Here is a 27,567-nt window from a genome sequence, read left to right as displayed (position 1 = left end):
CTGTCAACATGGCGCCTCTCTGAGTTTAGCAGGAAGAGACGATGTGTAAATAAAAACGCTGGAGGCGTACCCCACCTTTAAATAGTCGGTCTTTCGCGCTTAATGACACACTGGGCAGCAGGCACAAAATGTCAAACGACGGCGGCAAAAAACAATTCTGGAAAAGAAACACCGCAAAGGTGCCTGGCAGGTATGTGACGTGTAGTGCTCGCTAGCCAGCCTAGTCAGTGACAGTGATGGCTAGCCACTGTAGCTGCTAGCTTTTTAGCTGACTTAGGTACATTATGTGCTCATGTCTTATAGACAGGTAAGTATATGAGCACTGTCATAACCCAGACACAGACATGTACAGTTTGGTTGCAGGGTCGGATTGATAGTTTTGCTAGTTACCTAACTAGCTGTATGGTACTTGCTCATAAGGTAGCTAGCTAGCAAGCTTGTTAACGTATAGCTGTTTGACCAGTCTTTTCATATTGACAGCGTTGTACATGTCACTTAACGATGACAAGTCGCTGACTGTTAACTATGACATGTATTAATAATATTTTCGTACTTGTAATGTTTTAGATTTGGTGTTCATTTTCAGTACAGAGGGCTGGCTAGCAAACCTGCTACCTGTACACTCTGTGATTGAAAGGTTCTGTCATTGATCAGGTAGCCAGCTGCAAAATCTTGCCTTTTACTAACTTTATAGCTAGGTATACTGACATTTACTAGCTGGCCAGACAAAAACCTGTAATTTGTATAAAACTCGTAACTAAACTTGTCACATAACGTTGTGAGCTGTTATGAAATAAATATAAATGTAACTGCAGTTGTTAACTTGACAACATTGATAACGGTGTCAGTGTGTTACATTTTGGTCCAGCTGGACATGAAAGGGACCTCGGGTGTCTTTAACCTCCTTCTCTCTACCCTGCAGCATACGACATGTGTACGGTGCTCAACATCCCCCTTTTGACCCCCTGCTGCATTCCAAGTAAGTTTCAGGTTTGGGGGAGTGGCCTGGAACAGCTCGGTTGTGATGTCACTTCTGTCGCACCCTGGCGTAGCTCATGCGATGTGTTGGAACCCTGCAGTACTCCTCTGCTGTAATGTGTGGTCTGGCTTTTCAAACTGAAACGCCGGGACGACGAGGGTGTGTTCACAGTGCAAGTAATCAGTGCTCTGAGACAGATTTTAGATTTGACAGCCCTGTCTGAGTCTGTCATTCTCAGCTGAAAGGTAAAAGCTTCCTTCATTTCCAGCAGCTGGAAAACAAAATTGGCCTTAAAAGCATGGCATTGATCTGTCATGATTTTTTGATGTCTGTGGAGGAAGGCAGACGTTGTAACAGGAAATGCAGGTCTGTCTGTTTCTGTATCGTTATGTAAGGAATGCCTTTGGTATTTGTCACTCAGGCCTGAGTCTGCTTAAAAGTTTAAAGACTTTAGAAAACGAAGTATGAGTTATTTCTGCGAGGCCAACGGGTACAAGTGAATAGTACACAAGCTTGCAGAAGCTTAAAATGAGTGTTTTTTAAAAATGTCATCTTTTCACTTTAAAAATACCAAGCGTGTTTGATGGGGTAATTGTCAGGTTTGAGTCGGAGTCCTTATCAGCCCGAAGTAGCTGTGAACAGTAGAACAGTTCTATCTTCAGTTAGAGGCCTTGGTGGTAAGTCTTCATCATGCCTGTAAATAGCAGTTATGACACTGTGTCTGAGTCTTGATTGTCTGCTTTAAAAGACTATCCCTCTGTTGTTGGTACTCATGTCTTGAATATAGGACATGAAGTTTTAGGCACTGGGATACAGATAACTGGTAATTGGTTAATCTTGGTTTCTTCTCTAACAGCTTTTTACTTGCAAATCCTTTTGCTGGAATTTCAGATTAGATGTTTATATGGTGAATGCCATGGTACAATACTGTGAACATTTTTCACAGCACCTACGGAATTACTAGTAACACACCGCTGAATGAGTCCAGATGAAAATCGATGCTAAGATACACGCTAAGTGTAAAACCAAAGCTGATACAAGCGTATATTATAGTCAGCACTTAGAATGATAAAAGAAAAGAAAGGTAAAAGAAAATGTCCTTATTTCACGTGCTATATAAAATTCCTTGGCTGGCTTGTAAAAGCCCGCCTGATTTTGTGTACGTCATAGTGTGGATACTGACTGGCCTAATAGGGTTAATAAGTATGAGTTGTTTACATAATGATTGCCTATTAATTATGACTTCTTTTTGAACTCGATGGTAAACTGATGGTAGACGTAGAAAGTAGGAAACAGGAAATGAGACGTCCACTTCGGCTCATGCTGTGCAGGTACCGCTTTTGTCAGAAAATGACTACGTGTCATTTCACTGGGTCCGTCAAGGTTTTAACACTCTCCTCCCTTTTTGTGTAATCCCATTTTCTCATTTCTATTTCCTCGTTTAGTCTGATAAAATAAACCTATGTGTGCATAGGGTAATTGTTTTGATGTGAAATTGGACTTAGAATTAGCCTTGCAGAGACTGCTGACCGTGTATTTTCAGTGTGTTCAAGTCATTACTTTCCCACGGGGGATTCATTTTCAAACAAGTTTTGGATTTTTTTGACGGAAACTTCGAAGCTAATTTCAGGGCCCCAACTGCATGCATATATATTAATAGTAATGCTCGGGTAAACTGCGGATGAGTCTTCAGAGGTTCCTCGGAGACCTTTAATGAAGCTGGAAAGTGAGGCGGATTTTCTGCGCTCTGAGGTGCATTGTGACCCTGCAGGCTCCAGTCTCTTATCTCTGCAGCCCTGAGCTAGCAGGATTCTTCAGCTCACAGACTTTGCACCATTAAGTAATTACCAAGTCCTTTCACTCACTTAATATAAATCCTTATTTAAAGCCCAACCTTAGAGTAATAGTTTGGCTGATTTTCCTTTCTTTTTTTTAAGAAATGTGGGCTAATATTTTTAGGATTTTTTTTTTGTCTGAGAAACAGTGCAATCATGGAGAGAGTCCACGGGGGGATTAGATTGAATTTCCATTCGAGATAGCAGGGCTCCTAACCCTTTATGAAATTGAGTTTCTTGAACAGTAATACAAACTTTGCTCCAACGTTGTTATGCTAATGAACATTTTGATAAGAATAAGGAGTGAAAATAAAGTTTTTTTTTTCATTGCCTCCCGATCTCCAATTTGTTAGAGAGGGGAAAAAAGGTTTTTTTTTTTTTTTAATCTAATATGCTTTGTGCTTTCTTGATGTTCTTTTCAGAGAGGGCGTTCAGGAGAAAAACACTTTAATTGATTTTTATTTAAAAGTACCTTTTCCATTTGTCTTTTGGAAGGCTTAGAAAGCTGTCAGAAGAGGGTGCCTGACACGGCTGTCTTTGTGGAATATGTTTTCAGTTCTCCGCTCTTTGTTCAGCGTCATATTTTTTCAGCATTTTTGTGGTTTGTAAATTGGTGTTAAATCCATTTTACACTTGTATGTTAATGTCACCGGCGGCTTTTGTGGTGAATCATTTGAAAAGAACTTTAATCCCCTAATGCGTGAAGCACATAATAAAAGAAAAAGGATAATATGTTGGTTAAGTGAACTGTCGCGGCATTGTCAAAGGTTTTAAAAACAGAACGCACAAAAAGCTTTCTCTCCTCCACTGCTTCTGTCTGCCTTTTATTTACTGGAGTCATTCAGGTTAACCGCCTCTCAGCGCAACAGACACGGCCCACCTAGGACTCAGACTTCATCTGTGCTGGTATATGCTGATCTGTGCTGGTAGATTTTGACCTGTGTTGGTAGATGCTGACCTGTACGGATAGATTCTGACCTGTGTTGGTAGATTTTTAGGTGTGCTCTTAGATTTTGACCTGTAGTGGTAGATGCTGACCTGTGCTGGTAGATTCTGACTTGTGCTGGTATATGCTGACCTGAGCTGGTAGATTTTGACTTGTGCTGGTAGATGCTGACCTGTGCTGGTAGATTCTGACTTGTGCTGGTATATGCTGACCTGAGCTGGTAGATTTTGACTTGTGCTGGTAGATGCTGACCTGAGCTGGTAGATTCTGACTTGTGCTGGTAGATGCTGACCTGAGCTGGTAGATTTTGACTTGTGCTGGTATATGCTGACCTGAGCTGGTAGATTTTGACTTGTGCTGGTAGATGCTGACCTGAGCTGGTAGATTCTGACTTGTGCTGGTAGATGCTGACCTGAGCTGGTAGATTCTGACTTGTGCTGGTAGATGCTGAAACTGAGTCCGGTTCAGTGAAGCGCTGCTGCTCTAGCCTTCTTTGAGATGCTCAACCTGAACCCTGCAGTAAAAATCCAGCTTTTCCACAGAACAGAAACATGCCATGACAGACAGTTCTGCACTGGTGGGTACTATGTATGCAAAAGAGAAAAATGTAAGCGTTTAAGAGTGAATATACAGCAGTGTGCAGAGAGGTAGATGGCGGAGGTGAGAGAAAACTGGGCTTTTTCACTATGGCGTTACAGGTTGGAATCCGCGGCTAAGCGCTGCTGTTGTGCGTTGATTAGCCTCAGAGCGGTGATTAAACTGAATTGCCTCAGCGCATTTGCAGCTCTTTATATGGATAATATGTAAAACAGAAGCTGGATAAGGACGCCTACGTAGCAGGTGAATTAACAGGAATAATATGTTTTCCCTACCCTCGCAGTTTAATGAAAGCTGGAAACAAGCCCCCGGCCGCAAGCAAGCCTGTGGCGGTGGCGGCGGCGGCGGCGGCGGTGGTCACGCCGGGGAAGATGAAGAAGGCCACCACCTTCCAGGAGTTCGAGAGCATCACCAGCGACGCGTGGGACGTCGGGGACGACGACGACGAGCTGCTGGCCACCGCCGCCCAGAACCTCAACATCGAGGTGGTGATGGAGACGGCCAACAAGGTGATCGAGAACCACAGCAGGCAGCAGGAGAGGCAGAAGCAGAGGGAGGAGGAGGGGCCGCCGGAGAAGGAGGAGGAGGAGGAGGAGGGGGAGAGGGAGGGGGAGGAAGAGGAGGAGGAGGAGGAGGAAGAGGAGGGGGGAGGGGACGAGGCGCCCCCCGAGCTGCCCTTCAACAGCGACGGCAGGATGGTGAAATCGCTGAGCGAGGGCGAGGCGCGGTTCAGGTCTCAGAAAGGTCAGTCCAATATCACGCTGCCCCACGCTGCACCTGTCCCTTCACATTCTCACCTGCTGCCTGTCGAATCTGTTCATTTGTGTGGCCCATGATCTGAAACATTAGATCCACAGATGTTGTCCCAAAATGAGAATGACGCCAGGAGGCAATTTGAACAATTTTGAGAAGCTTTACTCCAAGTAGAAGCTCCAGTGATGACACTTGTGTTTTAAGGAATTCATCACTGGTCAGCAGATTTTCATAGCTCGAAACAAATCACGAAAGAAAAAGCTAATTGCAGTTCCAAAGCAGTGGACCAGCACCACACAGCAGCGCTGGGTTTGGTGTGCTGGAGTGCACAGAGTCATGCACTTATTCTTTATGTTTGTCATGCAGAAACAACAAATGGGGCTTCCTTTCCTTTCACATTTCCAAAAAGCCAGCTTTTATGAGAAGGTGGACACAGCCAGGCTCCTCAACACCTTCGCTGTTGATCTGCTGTGTAATTCAGAGACAGCACTTGTTACGGGAGGAGCCCTGCTGTGTCAGGTGGAGAGCGAGCAGAGCGAACGCAGTCAGTGCTCTGTGCCGCCTGTGCTGCTCTGGCGCACAGCGACGACGGCAGGGAGGACGAAACGCCTCCTTACCTGCGCTCTCTGCGTGGCCAAACGCCGCCCTTTAGCGCTGGGAGAGCCGGAGGCCCCATGAACACCACCTTGTGCCGGGCTGTCGGGGGATCCCTCATGCCATTGTCTCAGCTGACTGAGCCAGTGCTGACATCCCCAGCAGACCCCCTCAGGGCTTTCTCTCCCTCACTTCCTCCCGCAGCGTTACTGGTTATTAAAATCCGACACGACCCGATCTCCACGCTCCCCCGTCCAGCGCGGGAGCGGCTCTAGCCTGGCGTGGCTGCGCATATTGATCGCGAGGACGTCTGAACGAATCTCGTTACATTTCCCCCCCACTCCCCGGACGGCCCTGTGCCGGTGCCTTTGATGTGGCGGCAGCTGCCTGCTCTTTATGAGATAATGGCCGACAGCAGGGCCTTCATTATGGAGATTCAGCCTGCCTCCGGTGGAGGGCCGGCCTCACGGGCCCGTGGAGGTCCGCTCCCTCCGCGCTGGCTTCAGGACTGAATTGCAGGCCTGTAATTGTGAGCAGTATAGTTTAGGCTTGGAGAGGATGGAGGCACCCAGGGCGCTTTGTGCTATTAATCACTTTCTCTCTCATAAACTGGCTTTCCCTTCTCTCGCTGTCTTTCTCTCTCTCTCTCTGTCTCTGTCTTTCTACCATTCTCTTTCTCTACTACTCTTGCGTCTCTTGCTCACTCACTTTCTTTTTTTCAACGCTTCATCTGTGTTCCTCCCTCCCACTGTCTCACACCTCGTCTGCTCTCTTCTCTCTCTCTCCTTCAGTCTGTTCTCAAATTCACATTCAAATGGTGCTTTATTGGCATAAATTCGCAGTGTGCCGTATTTCCAAAGCAAGGACACAAATGGGGAAATATATGATACAGTAGGAGTACTAGTGACAATAATGGTCTTATTCTTTGTTCTCTGTTGCTTCTCATCCTCCCTCTGTCTCTCTCCACTTGTCTCTGTCTCCCTCTCTCTCTCTCTCCCTCTCTCTCTGTCTCTCTCTTTCTCTCTCCCTCTGTCTCTCTCTGCTTGTCTCTCTCTCTCCCTCTGTCTCTCTCTCTCTCCCTCTCTCTCCTTGTCTCTCTCTCTGCTTCTCTCTCTCTCTTTCTCTCTATCTCTCTGTCTCTCTCTCTCTCTCCCTCTCTCCCTCTGTCTCTCTCTGCTTGTCCCCCTCTGTCTCTGTCCCCTCTGCACATGCTCAGACGAGGCTGGGGAGAGGGCCGGCCTCCAGCGGCACCAGTCCCTGCCCCACCGCCCCACAATCCCCCTGGTGGCCCGCATGGCGGACCAGAACACGTCCGGGAGCCTCGTCATGACCGAGCGGGAGGCGTCCCGGCTGGACAAGTTCCGGCAGGTTCTGGCCGGGCCCAACACCGACCTCGGTAAGCCACCCCCGCTCCCACTGTCCCGTCTCCAGCAAGTCCCAGCCTCCTCGGAGAATAAAACGCACCAGTGCGTCATGTCTGGGGCTCCGCTGGGCTGCCACACGCAGCGCCCCCGGGTCGCTGACAGCGCCATCTGTGTTTGCATTATCCCGCGAACCAAAGATCACACGCTCGTTCAGGCAAGCGCGGCGGGCTGTGGTGTGAGTGCGTCGCGGAGGACAGCACCAGCCCCCTGCCTGCCCTTCAGTTCCACCCTGCCCAGGTTAGATGAGAGTGCCATTTATGCAAGGTGTGTATGATTTTATATGTGTTGTAGTCTGTTCTCAAGGCGGTATTACCCTCGTGACTCTTGTGTCATATGCTGACAAAGAGGATCTAGTATGTACATCGGTGGTCTCTGACCCTGAAAATTCAAACAGAAGGTAGTTCGCCTAGACCAGCATTCGCCAATACTCATTTGTGTCTCAAAAGGCAGAGATATTACAGTTGGGTTTGTCAGGGATAAAGGTAGACCAGGACTAGCTGCAGACTTTGGTCTGTGAATGTTATTGCCAGCGTCTCCATCCTTAGCAACACATCGAGGAGTCTGAGCTCTACTGTGACATCACAGCCTATTGTGGAATGTACTGGGCTCTGGATCTCCCAGGGTTTCCATCCCTTTCTTCCCCTGTGTTCTCAGACCGTGTGATTGGATGTGGCAGGAGTGATTGACATCTGTCTCTCCCGCCTCCAGGTGCTTGTGAAACTTCCAAGGACTCTTTAAGTTCCCGTAAGCCACACATGTCATCGTGCTCCACCCGCTCACAACGAATGCACACGGGCTGGTTAATAATGAATGTGGAGGGAAAAGAGTGGGCTGGCTTAGCACCTTGTTGTCAAGCTTTGCAACGGGCTGCTCTTTACCTCTGTGGCTTTCCTGCGTTCGGAACATCACTGAATGGTGCTTTGTGACCCTGCGCTGTCAGCTCTCCTGCAACGAGATCTTTGTGTCTCAGACACCTGGGAAGGAGCGGGGTTCAGAGCTACCCGTTCGGCCCAGTTTACCAGAGCGTTTGGCCCGCGGGGCTCCTGTTTGGCCAGGGGGAGTCGGTGTACACAATAACACCAAAACCAACGCCAAAGGAGCGCTGCCTACAGACGACACTGGCGTCTTAAAAATGTGTATGATATTCCGTTTCAGATCAGACCCGTCCACAGAGCATTAGTCTTGCCTCTAGGCATTCATGTTCCATTCTGCGGGGTGAGTTTACATGCTGTCATTGCAATTATGGATAACCGTAATACGACTGTCATCAGCTCTATAAACAGGAAGTGAGGTCATCCCAGGCAGGGCTGATGGCTGGCGATTCGGCACTTTTGTGCTACCGCTGCCGCCCTCACGAATTTCGGAGTGAGACGCGGGTTTCTGTTCGACAGACGGATCAGTCTCGGTGTCACGCCCTTGACGAGTTCAGTCCCCGGGTAAGATTAACAGGTGGAGAAGCAGCCTGGTTTTGTGTGAGTAGTACACAGAGCAACGTGGGATTGTGAGACTGTTTTTGGTGAGAGGTGTGAACAGTTGGGCCGGGTTTCAGTTGGCGGTGCACAGAGCCGTGTGGCGTGGTGACGGGCCGCTGACCCGGTGTTGACCCGGCGGACCAGACCGCACACCCGCGTTTCCACGGTGAGTTATGGAGCCATCGGGGACGGGGGTGGGGGGGGCGGGGGAGGGGGGGGGGTGGCATTAATCCTCCAAACTGTCAGGCCGCATTACTACAGCACAGCCATCACGGCCCGGCTAAATTTAGTTGTTGATGGATTATTAAATATACAAACTGACTCGCCAGACACGGGGCGGCGGAATAAAATATGAACTTAATTACATGTAGATGATTAAGCGGGACTGAGGGGGCATGGCAGAGATAAATCCGCCCCGCTGTCGTGAGGGGAGGTCGATGCCTCTCATTCCTCCCCGGCGCCGCGGCGACAGCATCAGCCAGCTGACACCGGCGGCCTGTTTCACCACATCGCCGGGCCGAGGAGGCGGAAGGAGACGCGTGCCTCCAGAGCGGGAGTGTCTCTGTGTTCCGGCACGTTCTTCCCTTCCGCTTCTCTTAATGAGGGCGAGCGAATGTGCGACGCTGCCCTCTAGTGGACAGGCCCGACTCACGTCATGGAAGAGTGACGGTTTTCCTTTTTTTTTTTTCTGAGCGTGACGGGTGATTCTCCTGCTGACGGGGAACGGTACAGTAAAGGTGGGCAGCTGTGTGGCCATGGCTCTGCAGCTCACTTTTGCGGGGATGTAGAGCAGTCTGCCGATGTGGCGGGTTAGCGTGTTTGGTATTGGAAAAGATTATTACAGGAGTGGAGTTTGCATCAATAGGAATAAAAAAGGCGCCCCTGTTTCTGAAGGTAATATATTGTTGTGTTGTCTGTGTGAGGGGTTGGATGGTTTGTTGCTCTGTGGAGGCGTGGTGTATTTCCGAGCAGTCTCATTGGGCTGCTTATGGTGATAATGGAATTCTGTCAGAGCCAGAGCAGAGTGGAAAGCATTCCTCACTTAACCTGGTGCTCGACCTGGTGCTCTTCCTACGGTAGCTCACTCGCATCCCAGCCCAGGTGGATCACTTCCAGGAGAGCAGGTTTGCTGAAGACTGGCTCTGCTGAGCTGGGAAACTTGCTTGCTGTGCAGTGCCTGCTCTTCTGAACCCTGGTGTAGAACAACCCAGTGTGTTGAATCACAGGTTTGAATCCCAGATAAAACAAAGGTAGCGTTTCCCATTGGAAAATACTACTGTTGGAGCCTAGATCTTAAATCAGTGTTGGGCATTGCTGCTATGCTAACCCTTTAGCGAGGTACTTAACCCCCATTGGCCTGTGTTAAGGGCTTGCTGGATGCACATGATGTAAAGTTGCATGCCTTGTGGTTTGCCCTGGATGAGGGAGTTAGCCAAGCATATAAATAATGTACAGTTACAGGAGGCAGTGCGCTCTCCAGCGCAAGCATCCTGAGATGTAACTGTAAAGTGGTGTTTAGAATCACAAGGCCAGGCTTTTTTTCTTCCCTTCTTTCCGTCTTAACTTGAGGAAAGTGAGGGCTCGCGTCTGACAAAGCCCGTTACTCCGAGGTGCGGGGGGGGGGATGCGGTTGCCAGGGCGACGCTCTCGCATTTCTCCTCGCCCTCCTCCGTCGGCTCGGCTGGGGGAGCTGGAGGTCCGCAGAAAGCCTCCCGCGCCACCCCCCCCCCCCCCCCCCGCCTCGATCCCGTTACGCAGCGATTCCCCGCGTCACGCGCTTACTGGCCCCTGCCTAATTTAATCTGAATGCACCGCCGCCGCTGCGTCTTTAAGGGTCCGCTGCGGAGCGAATGGGGGGGGGGGGTTACCGTTCCTCTGTGTAGGAAAGCAGCTGAAAGGGTAACAGTGATGCCTCAGAAACCGATAGCCCACACCCTTTCATTACTTTACATGACATTACATTATTGGCAATTAGCAGACGCTCTTATCCAGAGCAACTTCCAAAGATTACAACTTTTCATGCTCTACATTTATACAGCTGGATATTTACTGAGGCAGCTGTGGGTTAAGTACCTTGCCCAAGGGTAGAGCCGCAGTGCCCCAGTAGGGAATCGAACTGGGAACCTTTCCGTCACAATTCGGACATCCTTACCCACTACGCCACACCGCTGCCCTTTCAGCTCTCCCTGTGTCAGCATTTAAATGAAGACCCCTCTTCTCAGCGGCCTCTTTTATACACGCTGTAGTAATGGATATTGATTTGTATCCCGCAGAAAGGCACACATAAAGGAATTAGCGCCAACCTGAGGAGAGGAAGGGGGGGGGGGGGTGGGGGGCACGGCGGGGGCACGGCCTGTAGAGAGCACAGCCGTCCTTTCAGATCAAAGCCCCCGCAGTCAATAGCGGCTTCCTGTCCCTCTCTCTCTCTCCCCGCGCTCCTCTCTCTGCCTCCCGAGTGGATGCGCACTTTCTGTTCATTCAGAGGGAGCTCTTTATTTTTCCTGGAAAGTGTCCTGAAAGCGATGATTCAGAGGAGCGAGCGCGACCCCCTCGCGAGGGGCGAGCTCGGCAGCCGCGTCGGGAGGCCGAGCCGGAGACGGGGCCGGTGAGGGGAATTAGCCTGCCCTCGCGGAGGGGCGTGCGGGAGACCTGGGGCTCCCTAACCGCAGAGAGGCAGCTCGCCCTCTTATAGCAGTGGTCTCACCCAAAACGTAGCCATTGCAGAGTCTGACAAGAACCCGAATGCACTGGTCTCAAACCTCGTAAAGGAAATGCAACACAAGTTTAGTTGAATTACAGATGATATATGTCTTATGATATACAGTATACGTCCATATGGCAGTGGTCTTCTTACTGATAATGCCAGTTTGATGGAAAATATCATCCAGTCGTTTTTTTTCAGTGGGAGTGGCACCACCTGTTAACCAGTGGTAATTAACCAGCCTGTTATTCGTTTGTGAATTGGTCTCTGCTCTGAATGACACGGTGACTCAGCAAGGGTTGGAAACATTCCTTCGGCACTCGGAGACGTACTGAGCACGTGGGAAGCATGTGCGCATGTGTGCGTGTGTCTGCAGAAATGATTCGGCTTGGGTAAACGTGGCATTTCAAATTATCTGCGTGTTTTCCTCGATGTTTGTGTGTAAGAGAGAGGCCGAAAACTAGAAAATTGTTACCGCTCTAACACCTTCAACCAACCCCTTTGAGAAAGATCGGGGATTGCTTGGATGGGTGGAGTGCGTTTTACTGAACAGCAGGTTTGGTAGGTGCTCATAGAGCGAGGGTAGCCTTTGATTTGTGATTCTTTTTGGCTGGGCGGTTGATCTCCGAAATCACGACGGTGGTGTTTTTCCAAATGGGGCGTTGTGTGCGGACCTGGGAAAGTCCTCGTGAGAAATCGATCGGCTGTTTGCCTTTTAGGGGTTCCCTTCGAACTCGTGCGGCTGGCTGGGAGTGGGAAGCTCTCTGGGAAGTGCTGTTTGTGTGTGCGGATGAGCCCTGCCCTGCTCAGATGGGCCTCGCAAAGGCAGATTCACAGAGGCCCCCGCTTCCATTTTCTCACCCCAGCAGCCCAGCTGCCTCTTTAATACGCTGCACTGATTGGCGGGCTTGCGGAATTCCGAGGACCTGGTTTGCCCCGGAGAGAGCGCGGGCGTGACCGTCCTTCCCTGTCACTCAGAGCGGTGTGGCCGTCAATTCTGCTGAAATGACAATAAAGCTGTACTGACTTGGCTTCAGAAAGGGTTATATTCGAATGGAGGACGCCGCTGCTCATATAGTCAGTACACAGGACTCGGGAAAGTGGGCCATAATGAAATATGACAGTTTACCTCAGGTACACTTCACACTCATGTTCTGTCCTGTAATCTGTCCTGTGTGAAGGGTATTTGTTCTACCTTTGTTTTTATCAGGAAAGAGCAAAGATAAGTCCTTTTTATCTCTGAACATCAGGCAGCCAAAACATTCCTTTCCAGACTATGGAAAGGCAAATATGTACAGGCTAAGTGTTTGAAATATTCCTCGTGCTGTCCGCATTTTAAATGCTGCATGCTCACATTGCACTTGGATATTTATATTTGTATTTATGTATGGTTTGACATTTACTCTTTTGAGTGGGGTTTGCACACACATTTGCACTTTGTGAACCCACAAATATTCAATCAATGCGGACGGCGAGGGTTTTCGTCATCCTCGTCACCTCCCGGTGCTAATTCATTGGACATGTGAAATTAGAGTTAGCCGAGCCGACATTTAGTACAGTGTAGGACAGTGTAGCGCAGGTGATTGGCGTCGATGCAGATGTACTGTGCTGTGTCATTGCCCTTGCTTGATGAATGGTGGAATGACGGTGTGTAACTCTACCCTGTACCAAAAGCCCAAAGCTTTAACTGCAGTGCCCTTTTATGACTCTCGGGTGGGACTTTCAACCGAGGTCCTGGCTCGCTGAGCGCGGTGAAGGTCCCCTCGCACTTATTGCAATGAGTCAGGGGGTTCCCCTGTGTCCCGGCCAAATTGCCAGGCAGGCTTTTTCTGTCTGGCCGTATAATAGCCCCTATGTTTAATAGACTGAAATAAAAAATTCCCCTCTCTCCCCACCTCCGCTCATCTGCGGTGAAGTTTCCGATCCAAAATGGCTGCTGTGCGTCACCCAGGTGGGCGCTGCACGTTGGTGGTGGCCGAGGGGAGATCCAAATATAAATATAAATGCAATTCATGATTATTACATTACGTTATATCACATTACATGCATTTAGCAGACGCTGTTATCCAGAGCGACTTCCAGCACAATAAAACAGAAGCGTATCCACTCAAGTGAAATGAGACGCGGTGTCAGACCAGGCGAACAACACTCCCAGACCAGTGAGTGTGAGCGTATTGTTATTATTCCTTGTGATGTTTGCCCCTTCGGTTGTGTTGTAATCTATGAGTATTGACCTTGATCTAAGGTAGCGGCCGTGGCCCTTTGAAGTGGGCCTGTCTGAGAAGCGCAGCGTTGAGTGGCAGAGACAGCAGCGTCGGCGCTCTGTGCGGGCCGCGTGTGGTCGTGTTCGCGCGGGGGGAGGAGACACACGTCCTCCCCGAAAAAAAGGCCCCGGACCTCCGCCGCGCTAATCGCGCACTTGACCTTGAGCGAAGCGGCTTTTAAAAACGCGCCCCGCCTCTCGCAGGGCCTGGCTCGGGGCCAGGGGAGCCTGTAACGGGGGCAGGCTCGGGGAGCCTGTTCTCCACTCTCGCCACGGCTCGGCACGCAGCTCCTCTGAACGAGCCTCCGCCCGCGCGGCCGGTGATCGCCTCACCCCGGCGCGCGCGTGATCTCCCGAGGAAGCCTTCGGGTTTTAGGGTGCCTAGTTCTGGATCCAGATGAGAGAGGAAAAGCAGACTCCCTCTCTTCTGTATTCGCATTGCGCGCACATGTTTCTGTTGGGATGCCTGAAGGTTGCAAGTGCAAATTCTGCTGTGAAATTCCAGCTGCATTAATAGTGTAGCTGCATGAGATAGATGCATGTTCCAGCCGAAAACAGGCCTGGAGCCATCTGTGTGCTTAGGCAGCAGCTCTGCACAGCGATGGCTGTGGCTGTGGTGGTTTTGAGAACGTTTTGAGAACTTTTCACGGCCCGCTTTATGACGGCGTGTCTGTTTAACAGCACGGCACGGACGCACCCCCAAAGAGGGCGGTCATTAAGAGGTGGCGGAGAGAAAGCACCGCTTGCTGTCCGGCCCCGGCCCCACCTGCGCTGTATTTCACCTTCCCATTCAGCAAGTACAGGGAAGTGACTGTTTACAAGGCGCCCCATTAGTTTACGAGCGCGTCGCGCGTGGCTTTGTCCTTCGTTCGACTTTCTGACTTGGACGCGCTCTCTCACTCATGCGTGTGCGGTGTGCTGAACTCGGGCAGCAAAGAGCAGGCCAGCGTTTTACTCTTGCCGTTGGAGGACATCGCCGGTGCTCCACCAGCCAGGTGATTAGCGTGGCTTTTTATGTCTTTACAGCCTTTTGATGGATATCCTGGTCAGATCAAGTGTGTATTTTAAAGGGTACTTGACAACATTAAAGCCATTCAGCTCTCTGTGCAATAGCCAGGCGTCCCTGTTTTGAGCCACTCACACAGTTTACAGTTTTCCAGAGTCGTCCATCGTCCTTGTATCCAATGAGAGGTTTTATTTTAACCAGCTCAGGTTATATGCCATGCTCAATGGTATAGCCACAGCACTGCCCCTGTAAGGCTTTGAACCCGCACACCCTCTGGTTAAAAGGCTATGTCCCTCACACTGCTGCCCTGCTACAGCACTGATGTCTCAGGCCTTTGATGTGCTCTTTATTCTTATGGGCGTCTGGGGTCTTCCATTCAGCCTTCAGATCACTCCTTTAATATTTAGTTATTTTGCAGGTGCTCTTACCCGGAGTGAATCACAGGACGGTCACTGTCAGATGCATCAAACAGAACTAATGCACTGTAGCAGACTGTAGACTGTAGCAGCAGGAAGCAACAGGTTCCTCAGCCCCGCGGTGTGTTTGGTGAAGCCTCGCTCGCGGGCGGTGTGTGTGTGTGCGGTGTGTGTGTGTGTGTTCCGCTGCTGTAACAGCAGAGGAGAGCAGGTGTGTGTGTGTGTGACGTGCGAGGCGAGGGGGCCGCTCCTCTCCCCCGTCGTCTCGGGCGCCCCGCTCCGACCGGCAGGAGGACGGTGCCAGGACACCCGGCTCCCCTGCCATATGCCGGGGGACCGGCACCACCCGCAGCCAGGTTCACACATCTGCTCTCCTTCTCCCCCCTCTGAGGCAGAGCTCAGAGCTCCTCTGCTGCGCTCCTACCACAGAGATCCCCCTCACCAAGCAACCGCACCTGCATTCAGCTGTCTTTATACCCAGCAGTGCTTCTAATCAGAAGGTTAATCATATGTGTTTATGCCCAACATCACCCAGTGAGGTTAGGGTAACTATATATACTGATCCAAATTGGCTCTTTCAGTCTTTTCAGGCTTTTTCTGTCTGGCCATATAATAGCCCCCAAGTTGAACAGACGCAAAAAACAATTCCCCTCTCTCCCCACCTCCGCTCGTCTGTGGTGAAGTTTCCGAAATGGCTGCTGTGCGTCACTGAGGTGGGCGCAACATGTCGGGGGTGGTCAAAGGGAGATCCAAATATAAACGCAATCCATAATCATTATTATTATCCATTGTGATGTTTGCCCCTTTGGGTGTATTATAATCTGGGAGTGCTGACCTTGATCTCAGGTAGCTGCTGCAGCCCTTTGAAGTGCACTCTAAAGGCCCTATAAAGGTGTGTTGGGGCCCAGCCTTACCCACTGAGGTGCAGGTAAGATTTTTTACCATTTTCCACATTTTAGAATCATAGTAAAGCCATTAAAACTGAAATAACACAAATGGAATTATGCAGTGCCCAAAAAGCTGTTACAAACAAATCAAAACTCTCTTATATTTTAGGTTCTTCAAAACAGCCAAAATTATTTTATTTAATTAAAGGTTATTTTGGAAAGAAATTCATAGGCATCAACTTCACAATTTATATTAGTCAACAAAACTAATTTCAAGCATATAAATGTAAGTCTTTAGAAAAAAATGTCTTTGAATTCATGTTTCCCATTAGCTTAACCAGGTGCGTCCAAACGTTTGACTGGTACTGTATACGGTACACTGGACATATGCACAAATGTCTGTGTAGGGTCAGTGAACTGTGAGAGGTGGAGCCGGCCAGGGCAATGTTAGTATGACGTTGTGGCAGCGCTGATGACCGTCTGCCAGTGAGCAGGGCCTCTGCAGATAGGACCCGCGCTGTTTGTGCGGCTCTGTCACTTCGCCCAAATCCCTGTCCCCGTTAATCTCCTCCTGAGAAAGAGCCCATGCATGACGCGGACAAGGCCCGGCGGAGGGGGCTTTTTCACGCTCCAGAGAAGACAGAAGGGCCCAGTCGTTAGGGCAGGTTTCCCCGTGGCTCTCGGGCTTTGTCGTCCCGCGGCGGCCATTGCGGCTCAAAGCAGCTGCGGTTGCTCGCGCGTTCACCCTGATTGAGTGGGCTGGCGCGCCGCCACCGCGCGAGGGGCCCCCGCTGCCAGGGTGCTTGGCGACGGAATAGTCAAGATGGCCTTTGTTTTCACGGCTCCGCGATCGCGTTTACCTTCTTATAAATTATGCTGAGTTTTCTGGAGTTGTCTCCCACTGCGCGCTCTGTAGTCTGTGGCTGAAATACACGTCCCCGGAAGTGGGGTTCATGAGTCTGTCTCTGGCCTCAGGATAGCAGTTCTCTGAGCCCTACTGCATCTTGTACTGCAGAGATCTGTGGTGTGTGTGTGTATGTGTATGTGTATGTGTATGTGTGTGTGTGTATGTGTGTGTGCGTGTGTGCACGCACATGTGCATTTGCATGTGTACATTCAAGGGCTGGAGTGAGGGGTGCACCTGATCTTTATCATTGGGGTTAAATTTACAATTAAGATTCTCACTGGAATATGAAGTTGTAGCCCAGTTCATCATCACAGGACAGAACAGACCCACAGCTTCACCAGACTGGGCTTAAATCCCACTAAGGTCTGATCCAGCTCTATTACTCCAGTGGAATCTGAACCAGAGCCTAACAATACTTGACCCTTAGCCCATGGTATTAGGAAAGTACCCTGTAGCTGTAGTCAAAAGCAGAAATGAAGGTGCAGCCCACTGATATCAGGAATGGATGTCATGCAAGCATGCGAGGTAAGCCCCGCAGGGTTCAGGTGATATCCCACTGAGATCAGAATTGGACGGGTATCCCAGCGGCAGCAGAACCAGATAGACAGTCCAAAAGGTGCAAGATTGCACTGAGGCCAGATTGAGAAAGGGAGCCCACCGGCTCCAGAGCCGTACAGTCTGCTGAGGGAACCTTCGGATAACAGTCCAGATCCAGATGGCTGGTGCTCCCCAGAGCACGCTGAGTGACCTCTGTGTCACCAGCGGGCCGGTGGCTGGGTGGGTCTGTAACTCACAGGGCGGGAATCTTCCACAGTTAGCGGGCAAGTGGTTTTATTTCCAGCCCGGACTAGCCGGTGAGGAGGGTTGGCCGATAGCGTTTCCCCCCGTATGTCACCAGTGTCAGGTAAATGTACGACCCGAGGAGCAGACCCCAGATGTTCCTGCCATCGGCCGGCCCGGCCAGGTGAGGGGCTCCTTTCGGGGTCACCGTCGCCCGGGGAGGGAGGATGTAACTTTTTTGTCCCGGCTTGTCTGACTGGGGAGATTAATGCCGCGCGGGGGAAATGTAACAGTTTAATTAAGCTTGGGGTGCGCCAAGATTCATGGACTAATTTCTGCAGCTGACAGCGCAAATGAGAGATGGAAGGTTCTACACAGAGGAGAGACACCCATGCGTGGCTCAGTGCTTAATGAGTGAGTGATTTCTCTTTAAAGTTTCAACCGTGAAGCCCTGGTGTTCATTAAAACAGGCCCTCAGTGCGCCTCTCTCCTCTCCCCTCCCCCCCCCCCCCCCCCCCCCCCCTTCTTTATCATCACGCTCTACCTCTCTCACCCTCCCACCTTGCTCTGTCTTCTTCTTTCTTTTTCTCTCTCCCCCCCCTTCCTTTTTCCCTCTGTCCAGCCGCCTCTTCTTCCTTCCCTACCTTCTCTTTTTCTGTCTGGTCGTTCTCCTTCCTTCCCCCTCTCTTTGTCTTCCTTCCTTGTCGCCCTCTCCCTCTGAAGTCAGACATAGCTTTCGTCCACGAGGCCCCACAAAGCTGCTTGCATCGCTTGTTTCGTTAACCAAGAGGAAAGCTGCACCTATTAATTAGCTGCAGTCTTGTGAATCATGTGGGTGTTGTCTTTGGAGGGTTTCGCTCGTGGCACTGGTAGCTGTAGCACAGACAGCGAAAGAGCAAAGAGCCTTCTGTTGCTTTTTAATTATCCCCATAATATCTGTGAGATGCGATATAGCACAAGTTTAAAAAAGCATACCCTTATGTTCTCAGTGAATATTACCAGCTGGAATTCCCTGGGATATTTTCAGAGGGTGCTGTCTGTGTTATTCATTATACTATAAGCAGAGAGGTTTGCCAAAGTAAAAAAGAAAGTTGATCTCGCTATGCGCTAATGAGGCTACACATTTCATCCCAGTGTGGAAATTGGAAGAGAAATACCTTTATATCCACATGTCCATATCAACTGTCGTATTAATTTTGAAACTTAAAAGAGCGTTGTAATGTGTAGACCAACAGTAAAGGGGACCGTGTGTCCTCAAACGCTCCCAGGAAAGTTTGGCAACAGCATGCAGATTGGCCCTTTGACTTTAAACGAAGCAGCTTATTTTTGCATTGTGGGTACTGTGTCATAGCTTGTCGTTTCTTTAAGGAGAATCACTGAGTTCTAAATATCAAGCACAATGCATGAAAGACTGAAAACCAATCACTGCACAGCATGTCATCTAATACATAGGAGATCTGGACAGCCCATGCCTGCAAAAAATGCCAAAAAAGGGCATGCTTGTGTACTTTAGGGCTGGTGGGTGTTCTGGCAGTGAAACTCAATTGGCAATTGCAGCAGCCATGAGCAGAAAAATATCTGCAAAAAATAGTCATTTCAGGCACAGTGAGCGGTGTGAATTCTGAATGGAATCGCACCCAATCTCTCACTGAGACGAATCTGCATCAGATCTTGTCTTTTGTGTGTTGTGCTTGAGCGGAATATTGTTGTTGCGCTTTGATGCTAGTGGTTGGAATTGTGATCACTGTAGCCCTGAGTCAGGATGAGAGCCCTGATGGCACTTACTGTGGTAATGCATGGCACACTGACACATGTTCCGATGGGCTCTGGTATCTTTTGAATGCCCTGTTGTTAATGTGGCACTTACACATCTTTGCTTTATAGGTTCCTTTAGATAAGAGTCTGTTGTCAAATGACTAAGTGTAATGTAATAACTAAGTGTAACGTAGATACGGGATTAGGATGCATTTCTTTTGAGGGTGAAACGACTCAAAGGCAACTAAAGCTGTGAGACCACAAAAAATAACCCCAAAGACAGGGCGGGTTTTTTTTTGGATCCACTATGCTCTTATAAACCAGTCTTCGGAGGACCATTGGCTGAGGTAATGTTTGGTATGTCCAGCTAATCACTTACCCATTGATGCACTCTCAAGCGCTAGACACATGGACCATCCAGACAATTGAATGGATATGTCAAAACTGTGTCATAATTGCCCGTCATCTCTTCTCAGGCAACCTTTGCACTCCTTCAGTCCCTCTCCTTTAAGGTGAACAAAAGAAAAGAAATCAGGAGATGTTTGAATAGCAGGTGTATTTATAGCAAGGGCACAGAGTTCTCTCCCTACACTCAATTGGGCCTTTTCACATGAGGATTAGGTTTCGTTTCTTAGAAGTGTGGATAAGGCTGGATATAAATGAGGTCGAAGGCAGCGTTGTGCTGGTTCTGGCTTTCACGTTGAGACGGCAAGGGGCCAAGGGGTGTGATCTGTATGAGGTGCTGGACAGAGGTGTGTGTCTCCTACAGTGTCACGTTCATGGTTTTACTCAAAGAAAGACATTGTTTGTAATGCCCTAGGCTTCATGGTTCGTGACCAACAGCCGCTTCCTTCCTGTGTTTCGCAGATGAGCTTCGGAAGCTGAGCTGGTCCGGAATCCCGCGGCAGGTCCGGCCAATCACGTGGAAGCTCCTCTCGGTGAGTCCCGCCCACCGCCTGCGCACGCCGTCGCCTCCCTTAATGAATGTGTTTTTTATTGTGTTGTTTTCCTTCCTCTTGTTAAAGTGATTTGTGTGAAAGTGCTCTTTTCTCCGCATCAATTCCCCCTAAAAAATTCATCTCGCGCAGATTATTTATTTATGAAGCTGCTGTGTTTGCTCATTAAGCGGCGGCTGTGCTTTACGGCTACTGTGCTCATTTCTCGGCATGTTCTCCTGCATATTCTCCACTCTCCTAATGGTGAATCCCTGCCTCTCGCGGGTGTGTGAGATCTGGTGGGTGGCAGTGTGGAGCCGAGATTACAGAACTGGGCCTGAAAGTAGATATTTGTTGGTATGAGTCCGGCTTCCGAAATCGCCCATATTTAGTTGAGCCCAGTGGCAACAGTGTGGTGTAGCGGTAATTAGCAGGGCTCATAACCAAAAGGTCGCTGGTTCGATTCCCCGCTGGGCAACTGCTGCTGTCCCCTTGGGCAGGGTACTTAGCCCACAATCGCCTCAGTAAATACCCAGTTGTATAAATGGATAAAATTGTAAAATTATAACATCTGCTAAATGACAATAATGTAAATGTAAATGAGCCAAAGTCCCCCCAGTCCCTAACCAGACCTGTAAACCTACAGGAATATAGATACCATGAATATTGTAGGTAATGAAATATAGATAATGGTATCCATATAGAAAGTCAGATACGCATGTCGTCCTGGATAATGGTGTTTGCTGAGTGTCACATGACAGTGTACTGCTTGCATTAACCCAGCATGCTCCACTGGGCCCCCTTTCCCTGCTCGGCTCTGATGAGTCTCACAGACGCGTCTCTGGTTTTGTTGTCAGTAGTAATGAGTGTAACAGGGCTGTAACGCACTCCACCAGGCCCGTTCGCCCATTATGCTGACGGCTGCTTGCTGCTTCCTGCTTTGAGGGCTCTGATTAAGAGGTTGCTGTTGGACATTGGCGAAGCGCAGCGTATGATCTGTCCGTAATTAATCAAGATGGGAGGAGACTTCACCCTCGCTCCCTGTCTTTTTTTGTTTCTGGAAGCTTCCGATACCCTGGGAGAGAAGTGTTCAAGTAAAGACATCTTCCTTCCTCTTTCTCTTTGTCTCTCTTGTTCCTTGCCCTGTTTCCCTTGGTTGCTCACTCCCTCTCCCTGTTCCTCTTCCTCTCTCCTCCTCCTTTGCCTCTCTCTATCCCTGTTCTTCTTCCTCTCTCCTTCTCCTTCGCCCCTCTCTCCCCGTTCCTCGGTGTTGCTCGTTTGCTCTCTCTCTCTCCCGCACTGCGGATCTCCCCGCTTAATCGCTCATACCCGCTGAGCTCGGTGTTTACACGCGCCGCGGCCCCCGACATCCAGACAACGTTACCGCAACGCATCCCTCATCAGCCCTCTTATCGGCTTCCAGAGGGGCTTAGCGAGGAGGCGCTCGGAGCGCTCTCTCCTGAGCCGCGCGGCTGTCCGCGCGGTGACGGATAAATCCCGATGAAGATATATACTTCCCCGACGCTCCCTCCCTCCAGATGAGGTCCTCTCATCCCTTTCATTTGATATGATGGGTGGTGGTGTGCGGGGAGGCGCCGTCATCAGTCACGCAGCCTTGGGGATGGCTCTGCGTTGATACGGAATGGGAGGCTGGGAGGGTGCGATCCGCGCAGCGCTCGCGTTCAGAGGCGACTGTGGATCTGTGCTGGCGAGATCGGCGCTCAGCTGAGACTTTATCGCTGGTTTTGTGTCCGGCCTCCCAGGAAACTCCCTCCCTCTGTGATGCTTTCAGATTAAGCTAACGAAGAAAATGCTTCTTCACAGATCCGTCTGCAACCATAAAGTGAAGCAGTTCTTCTCAGATCGGTCTAGAGCCATATGCTTAAAGGACATTATGGAAACTAAAGTAAGGGCTATAGATCCATGAAGATCCATAAAATGCAGTGTAATGTTGCAGTTGCAGTTGGGATGTGTCAGGGTTGGACTCTCTACCTCGGCAGCCGCCGTAGGGTGGTGTTGCCCATGCCTCTTCTCAGATGGGCTTCTTTTCTTTACTCTCTCTTGCTCTCTCTCTCTCTCTCTCTGTCTATCTCTCTAAGGAGGACAGCTCCTCCTCTTATTTGCTGTTCACTCTGGAGGTGTGCAGTGCTGACAGTCTGCCGATAGGGGGCGCTGCTGTTGTCAGCGGTCCCTTTCTGTAACACCCTGTTGCCGCTGGCTTGTCGATCCCTTCCCACGTGCAGATATCTTGCATCGTGTGGTATTCGTGAACACATTGGCCTTCCGCCTAGCAAAGCAAAGATGAACGCTCGTTGTGTTAAGAGTTCTGATAGGCATCCTCTTTTTTATGGTTTATTTATTTTAATAATTCTGTTTATTCAATTTCACAGTGGACACAGTGGGGCTACATCACAAATTGCATTATTTTGGTGTTTTCATTTTATGAAGGCTTGTGTTGGTATTCTGTAAACCAGACACGCCCTGAAGCAATATTGGCTAGTCGCCTGTGAACTTTACATCTCGAAACAGTAACAGCATTTGACCTACTATTTCAACTGTTATTTCTAGGATAGCAAAAGTTATTCAGACTAAATTTCAACATGCTGTTGTCTTTCTGAGGTAGGAGAAAAAAGGGGTATCGTCAGCTGGCTTGCATTGCGGTTGTTAGTAAATCCCTCTCGGGAGATTAAAAAGAAGGAGAATTTCTCAGTCGTTTAACCTCGGATTACGTCCCTCAGAGTGCAAGCGGTGGTACGCCGCCCCTGCAGCCTCTGCAGAAGAATCCTGCCCAGCCAGCTCTCAGTGCAGGAATCTGGAGGAGGGGGATTAAGTGTTTTTACCACATAATGAAGTGGAGTTCTCCAGGCGAGAGATGCTTTTCCCGGCTAATAAGCTTTAATAAAGGGACCGCTCGTCCGGCCCTGCGGTGTGGGTTGCGGGAGAATGGGGGATTCCGCCAGGGGTCTGCGAAGCGACGGCTTCATTAATGATGTAGAGGGGCCGTGTGAAGGAGTTTCGGCTCTGATTGAGTGGTTGGGGTTCGAGGGACGGGGGGGTGACGGTTTGGGGTGTGCGTCGGCAGAGATGGAGTGGCGATGGGGAGGGGGGGGGACTCTGTGTTGACCCCGGGGAGCCCCATGCCACTGTAAGGCCAGTCGTGATGAACTAAAGAGCCCGGTCCTAATGGAGAATGGAGCAGGACCACACTCACGCACACAAACACACGCATGCACACACACGCATGAATGCACGCACACACACTCAGCGACATATATAGACACACACTCACAGATGCACGCACATACATACACACACATACACAGCCACACATACACACGCTCCCACATACAGTATACACACACACAGACATACACACATACCCACAAACAAACTTTCTCTCTCACACACACACACACACACACACCATTGAGAAGTCGAGGAGATGGATACATGCCAAAGTTTGAAACACCCGTCTGACATTAATTTTCCTACAGTCCATCATATTGAAGTACCCGTAAACCCATTGTAATTCCACTGACACCAAACTGCAGTGATCCAGGCCATTGTTACAGGCTGGTTGGGGGGTGGAGGAGGTGGTTATTAGGGCTCGTCAGGGCTCATGGGAGCAGGGGGAACGGGAACAGGGACGATGGAAACAGCAGGACATCATCCTTTAACAGGAGCAGTAACTGAAGAGTCTCTGTTAGGGCTTCTGTCCCCCCTGTCTGAACGGCACTTTTTCACACGCAATCAATCCCCATCCTGCTGACTTCACACAAGCAGCCCGAACCCGCCCGGGCGCCCGCTAAAACGCTTCTCTAAGTAGAAATCATTTCTGTTTGTCAGTCCCCCAGTGCAAAATAAAGATTTCATTTACTCCCAAAATTGATTCTCCGGGCTTGTTTTTTTTTTTCTCCTCATCCAGAGGTGGCGGAGGAGAGAAAGACTGGCTGTTTGCTGTAGATGAGCTTCCATTAGGAGGAGCACGGGGGCGTCTGCGTGCGATTAGACGGGCCTGGGGGGGACCCGCACGGGGGCTGTCAGACCTGCAGCCCTGGGTGCGATTCCCGGTTCTAACGCGATCGTTTTTCGGTAAAGGGCGTCGGAGCTAATGGCTGATCACGGCCGCCGCCGCCGCCGCTCCCCCCGGTGTGGGCCCGTTCCGGTCCAGCGAGAGCGTAATGAAGCATGGAGGCTCCCTCCGCCCCTCCCTCCCTTGCCCCGTCTCTGCGAGCGCCCCGCCGTAAACCCGCAATTAACCCCGCCTGCAGAAAGTTTTTACACCTTCTCCCGCATGCAAAGCAGCGGCAGCCGGGTCATGTTCCTCTGCGGCGTATCCTCAGGTATAAACAGAAGAGGAATGGATCGCCTCTGTGCTGGTTACATTGTTTCATGGTCTCAGGTTTGTTGCGGTTTTTTGGGAATTAGACAAAATTCATTTATCGGTGGAAGAAAAGATTCTGTGCTGTATTCTGTGCCGCGGTATGTAAAATAAACAGAAAATAGTATGTACAAGCACACATAACACTCCAATAGAAACGGGACTATACAGGCTAGCTGTAAACTCATAGCAGGGGAACAGTGTCAGATTCTGGTCTGTGCCCTGGGCCAGTGCAGCCCCCAGTTCATATGCCCTCGTAAAGGTGACATTTAACGCCAGTGAGAGAACTGTGTGGACAGGTGATGTTGAAGCCAGATACACAGAGGGAGGTAAAGGAAGTGGGAAAGAAACGACCTGTTGTTTTCTGAGAGGCTTGTTTTCTGAATCGGTGATGACAAGGCGGAACAGGACGAAAGGGGGAAAGAACACCGCGAAAATTCGCCAGATCTCCCCAAAGCGGAGGTACGATAACAACCGAAGCAAACAAGCTATACAGCCCTAATGCTCCTCCGCTAAGAAAGTGCGCACTCATCCCACACTGAGGAGAAAAAGGAAATCATTACCTCTGTGTATTGCATTTTCCGGTCAGGAGGCAGGACTTTTAAGAGGAGGTTCACTTAGTCTGCAGTAATGTGAGCCAAGGTGGATACCTTGTGGATATGCAGCGGAGCATTGGAGTAGGATCATATGTAAGATCATAGTTTAAAAATGACTTCGGTTTGAAAAGAAGAAGAAAACTTAAAAAAACAATGAAAAAAACCCAACAACTTATTTTATTGTTTTCCCCCATCATGTGATCCTGTTTTGAAATACAATGAAATATAAATTGAAGTTTCAAAATGAAATGGAAAATTGGACGTTAGACTTGTCTCACTGTGACAGCCTCAGCTGATACGCTTGCATGCAGCCGTTTTCACACCGTAAGCCCAACAGTTCACAGTAGAGAAGCAGGGGACAGCAGTCATCGGAGGATAGGTGCAACTCCGCAGACGTCATCCGAGCAGGCGGCAGACATCTGTCATATCGCAGGGTGCCTGGGAGTGGCAAGACGAGGAAGCCCTGCCTGACCTACCCTGACTTTCCCAGGCAGCACAAAGCAAATTCGTTCCAGTGCTGTGGGCTCTTTGTCATCATTGGCTGATGACACAGCCGGTCCCATACCCAAGCCGTAGCGCTCGGCCTCCGCCCAAGGCAAGCACCTCGCTGAGTTAGTCACTCGGGAGCTCTCCGAGTGAACATTTTTATAGTAAATTCGCTCCTCCCGCTCTGGGTACGTCTGAGACTTAAACCTGGATTGCTTGGGCAAATACCCAGCAGTGTGAAGGGAAATGAAACAGGCGCACAGTCTGTGTCCCTGGATGAGCGCGTCTGCTGGGCTGACCCATATATAATGTATAATACATCAGCCCAGAGGCAGCGCTGTCCCTGCGAGAGTCCCAGCGAACCTGCAGGGAAATCGGAGGCAAGGCCCCGGAGCTCCTGGGAAGAGGCCTGCTGATCCCCAGCACCCTGTAGCCTGGGGCCCGGCAGCTGCAGCTGAGTGGGAGGGGCCTGATTAACGCAGCTGCGGGTGGTGTGTGTGAGCTGCCGGCCAGCAGGGGGCAGTGTTCCCTCTGGACCGAGCAGAGAGCCACTGCACCAGCGAGGTAGATGAGGACACTGGAAGAGACGCTGCCTATGGAATGAGATATTTTCATTGAAGACACTTATCACTGGAGTAGGGGGTGTTAAGCCCTGTGTCCTCGCAAGCTCCTTAAGGCCTCCCCTTCCCGACTCGTTAGCTATGCACGGCCTTAAATTCCCCGCTCGCCTCCTTTCCCCAGGTTGTCACTCGGGAAGAGGATGGAGTCCTCGGCTGACCCTCCTGGCTAAACAGATAAAGAGGCAGAGAAAATAAATGATCCAGAACGTTCAGTGAGGAGGGGATGTGTCCGCCGCGAGCTCTCCGTCTTGCCGGTTAGCTTCGGAGTCGGAGAGAGAACGGGCCGAGGCGCCTGATCTCGGCTGGGAGACGCACCCCTGCGGTGCGGCTGTGATCGGTCGCTCCCTCGGCAGGCAGGGCTGATGGGAACGAGGGGGGCAGCGCCGCCCTGTCGGGGGGGATTGATTGATGATGAGCGCGTGTGCGTTCTGTTCCCTCCCCCCGCAGGGCTACCTCCCGGCCAACGCGGAGCGGAGGGAGAGCACGCTGCACCGGAAGAGGCAGGAGTACTTCGGCTTCATCCAGCAGTACTACGACTCCCGCAACGACCAGCACCATCAGGACACCTACAGACAGGTACGCCGGGCACGCCTGCCCTCACAGGGGACGGGGAGCACCTGGTGAGATACAGGAGGGGAGGTCAGGGGAGGGATGTGCCCAAGTTACCTGGGTCACAGTAGGGGAGGTGTGCACCTGAGGTACACTATATGGACAAAAGTATTCAGACGCCTGACCTTTACATTGTAATGACATTGTATTCAAATACATATACTTTAATATGGAGTTGGTCGGTCCCCCTTTTGCAGCTATAACAGCTTCCACTCTTCTTGGAAGGCTTTCCACAAGATTTTGGAGTGTTTCTGTGGGAATTTGTGCCCATTCATTCTGTAGAGCATTTATGAGGTCAGGCACTGATGTTGGACGAGAAGGCCTGGCTCGCAATCTCCGTTCCAGTTCATCCCAAAGGTGCTGGATGGGGTTGAGATCAGGGCTCTGTGCGGGCCAGTCAAGTTCTTCCACACCGAACTCATCAAACCATGTCTTTATAGTCCTTGCTTTGTGCACTGGGGCACAGTCATGTTGGAATAGAAAAGGGCCTTCCCCAAACTGTTGCCACAAAGTTGGAAGCATAGCATTGTCCAAAATGTCTTGGTATGCTGAAGCATTAAGATTGCCCTTCACTGGAGATAAGGGGCCTAGCCCAAACCCTGAAGAACAGGTGTGGCCAAATACT

At 50.3% G+C, this 27,567-nt stretch overlaps 1 protein-coding gene across 2 annotated transcripts in view; it reads left to right on the top strand.

Annotated features, from left to right (window-relative positions):
* The window catches only part of tbc1d22a (TBC1 domain family, member 22a), a 98,031-nt gene continuing 70,464 nt past the window's right edge, over positions 1 to 27,567 (top strand). For both annotated transcript variants that reach the window (XM_036520525.1, XM_036520526.1), the window contains exons 1-6: positions 1 to 190; positions 923 to 979; positions 4,641 to 5,101; positions 6,921 to 7,100; positions 20,183 to 20,253; positions 26,781 to 26,909. In XM_036520525.1, the coding sequence (XP_036376418.1) occupies positions 129 to 190; positions 923 to 979; positions 4,641 to 5,101; positions 6,921 to 7,100; positions 20,183 to 20,253; positions 26,781 to 26,909 (960 nt within the window). In that variant the 5' untranslated portion in view covers positions 1 to 128. The remainder of the gene's footprint in view (positions 191 to 922; positions 980 to 4,640; positions 5,102 to 6,920; positions 7,101 to 20,182; positions 20,254 to 26,780; positions 26,910 to 27,567) is intronic.

The sequence above is a fragment of the Megalops cyprinoides genome, chromosome 25, assembly GCF_013368585.1.
Source record: "Megalops cyprinoides isolate fMegCyp1 chromosome 25, fMegCyp1.pri, whole genome shotgun sequence".
NCBI lineage: Eukaryota > Metazoa > Chordata > Actinopteri > Elopiformes > Megalopidae > Megalops > Megalops cyprinoides.
This window is presented reverse-complemented; position numbering and strand designations above follow the sequence as displayed.